The 2,772-nt window shown below is 39.0% G+C and overlaps 1 protein-coding gene across 1 annotated transcript; it reads left to right on the top strand.

The window, feature by feature from the left end:
• The first annotated feature begins 343 nt into the window (after positions 1 to 343).
• Positions 344 to 2,376, top strand: TRAM1L1 (translocation associated membrane protein 1 like 1). The gene is made up of 2 exons (XM_032292468.1): positions 344 to 517; positions 604 to 2,376. The coding sequence occupies exons 1-2, from the start codon at positions 359 to 361 to the stop codon at positions 1,648 to 1,650; spliced, it is 1,206 nt and encodes a 401-aa protein (XP_032148359.1). The 5' UTR covers positions 344 to 358; the 3' UTR covers positions 1,651 to 2,376.
• Positions 2,377 to 2,772: the final 396 nt, after the last annotated feature.

Genomic DNA, 2,772 nt, shown 5'->3' on the forward strand with positions numbered 1-2,772 from the left:
GAGGAGGGGAGATCATTACAGTATCTACCTCACTGGATGTTTCCGGAAAGTTAAATTCATAAATATAAATAAAATGCTTAGCACAACTGACAAGTAGCACTGAGAGTTTGCTGTTATTATTATGCTTTTGTTGTTATAATTAATGATCTGAAGAATATCCAGAGCTCTATAGGTGTATATCATGATTACTAATGAAGATGCTACTGAGAAAAGAATTCAGGAGCATCTTGGCGGTGGCAGCGAGTTTGAAGAAGCGATGATCTACGTTGAAGATCAACGCTCGCAACCCCCGGCCTGGCGCCGGGTAGGGGCGCGGCGCTCGATTTCCTTCCCTGCCTCCGCGGTCCCCCTGGTGCGCATGCTCAGCTCCGCTCGTTCCTCGCCTTTGATTTATTATTTTCTGGGCGGCCGCAGCGACCCCGGACTGACTTCGGAATGGGAAGTGGAGTCCCCGGAGCCGCTACCGTGGCGGCGCCGCTGTAAGGAGCAGCCAGGGGGAGGCGGCTGCGGCTCGCCGGTGAGTATCCGGGAAGCGCCACCATGGGGCTCCGTAAGAAGGGAACCAGGAACCCCCCCGTTCTGAGTCAGGAATTCATCCTGCAGAATCATGCGGACATCGTCTCCTGCGTGGGGATGTTCTTCCTGCTGGGGCTTGTGTTCGAGGGAACAGCAGAAGCATCCATCGTGTTTCTCACTCTTCAGCACAGTGTCGCCGTCCCTGCAGCAGAGGAACAAGCCACGGGGTCAAGGTCCCTTTATTATTATGGTGTCAAAGATTTGGCCACGGTTTTCTTCTACATGCTGGTGGCAATCATTATTCATGCCACAATTCAGGAGTATGTGTTGGATAAAATTAACAGGAGAATGCAGTTCACCAAAGCGAAACAAAACAAGTTTAACGAATCTGGTCAGTTTGGTGTGTTCTACTTTTTTTCTTGTATTTGGGGCACATTCATTTTAATCTCTGAAAACTGCCTGTCAGACCCAACTCTCATATGGAGGGCTCATCCCCATAGCATGATGACATTTCAAATGAAGTTTTTCTACATATCCCAGTTGGCTTACTGGTTTCATGCTTTTCCTGAACTCTACTTCCAGAAAACCAAAAAACAAGACATCCCTCGTCAAGTTGTCTACATTGGTCTTCATCTCTTTCACATTACTGGAGCTTATCTCTTGTACTTGAATCATTTGGGACTTCTTCTTTTGGTACTGCATTATTTTGTTGAATTACTTTCCCACATGTGCGGCCTGTTTTACTTCAGTGATGAAAAGTACCAGAAAGGCATATCTCTGTGGGCCATCGTGTTTATCTTGGGTAGACTTGTGACTTTAATTGTTTCTGTAGTCACTGTTGGGTTTCACCTAGTTGGATCGCAGAATCAGAATCCTGATGCCATTACTGGAAATGTAAATGTGTTGGCAGCTAAAATTGCTGTTCTGTCCTCCAGTTGCACTATCCAAGCCTACATAACATGGAACTTAATTACTCTCTGGCTTCAGCGGTGGATAGAGGATTCTAATATTCAGGTCTCATGTATGAAGAAGAAACGGTCAAGGTCTTCTAAAAAAAGAACAGAAAATGGAGTGGGAGTGGAAACTTCGAATAGAGTAGACTGTCCACCAAAGAGGAAAGAGAAATCTTCATAATATTTGCAAGCTCATTGATTAATGACTGCAAAGGAATCTGCTCTTTGAGATTTCTTTCTGCACTAGAGATTTTTCTGTTTTTGAGAATAGTTTGTGCTCTTTAATTTTTGCTATCGAACTGTTTCATGCATTTTTTAAGAACATTTGAGGGGAGGGAGATTATTATGAATGGGAAAAAAAAAGATTTTGGTTGAGACTAAAGTACACATCGTCAAAATAATGTTGAAATAGTTTTGGGGACCGCCACTATAATTTGTTTTGATTTTTAACCTTTCAACATTTTCCTAATGATTTGCAGAGATAATCACACAATATTGCCTATCAGTGATACTATTTCTTACTCCCACCAATCTTTCATAATACCTGTCCTAGCAAGGTTATGGGTTTAATGTTTGCTTTGGGGTAAAATAAACCTACTAAAAAGGTGGAAATCAAATCAGTATTCTCTAATTTTAGAATTTATTTTTTAAGAATTTACAACTCAGTCAAGATAGGTAAAATCACCAAAATAATAATGTTCTTCATTTTACAAGTAGTGATTATTAGTGCTATATCTCCATTTTTGAAAAATACGGTACTAATGGGTAACACATATGGAGGTTTATTGCCATATATATTGCATCAAAATATCATTCATTAACATAAAAATATTGTGAAGAGTTAAACCCATTCCCATCCATTCCACTTGTAAATGGGAATTAATGAAATTAAATATTACTTTAAAAAGGAAATTGGACTTAGTTTTTTTTTATATTTCTTTATTAAAAATGATTCTTAGTGAGGCCTCCTAAGATCAGTAACCATAACATCTTAGAAAAATATTGTTTGTATACCATGTTGAAAGATAATACTTGGCATGCGTATAAAAAGAATGTCAGCTAATTACATTTGGAAAACATGAAAATTAGATAGTCATATGAAAGTGTTTTGAAAAATAAGTTATTTATTTTGTTTTCATCTTTAGTTGAGAAAAAATTTAAGACATATTTTGAAGATTTTTACACACATACATATGTATAATCTGTATCTTTGCAGAAGCCAGTAGAAACAATGAGAATTAGTGGGTATTTATACTTATTGCCTCTCAATCCTTATTTCAGTTTTATTTCCATGATATGTCTC

Source organism: Sapajus apella, unplaced genomic scaffold (genome assembly GCF_009761245.1).
Source record: "Sapajus apella isolate SASKATOON/1434 unplaced genomic scaffold, GSC_monkey_1.0 scaffold27, whole genome shotgun sequence".
Lineage (NCBI taxonomy): Eukaryota > Metazoa > Chordata > Mammalia > Primates > Cebidae > Sapajus > Sapajus apella.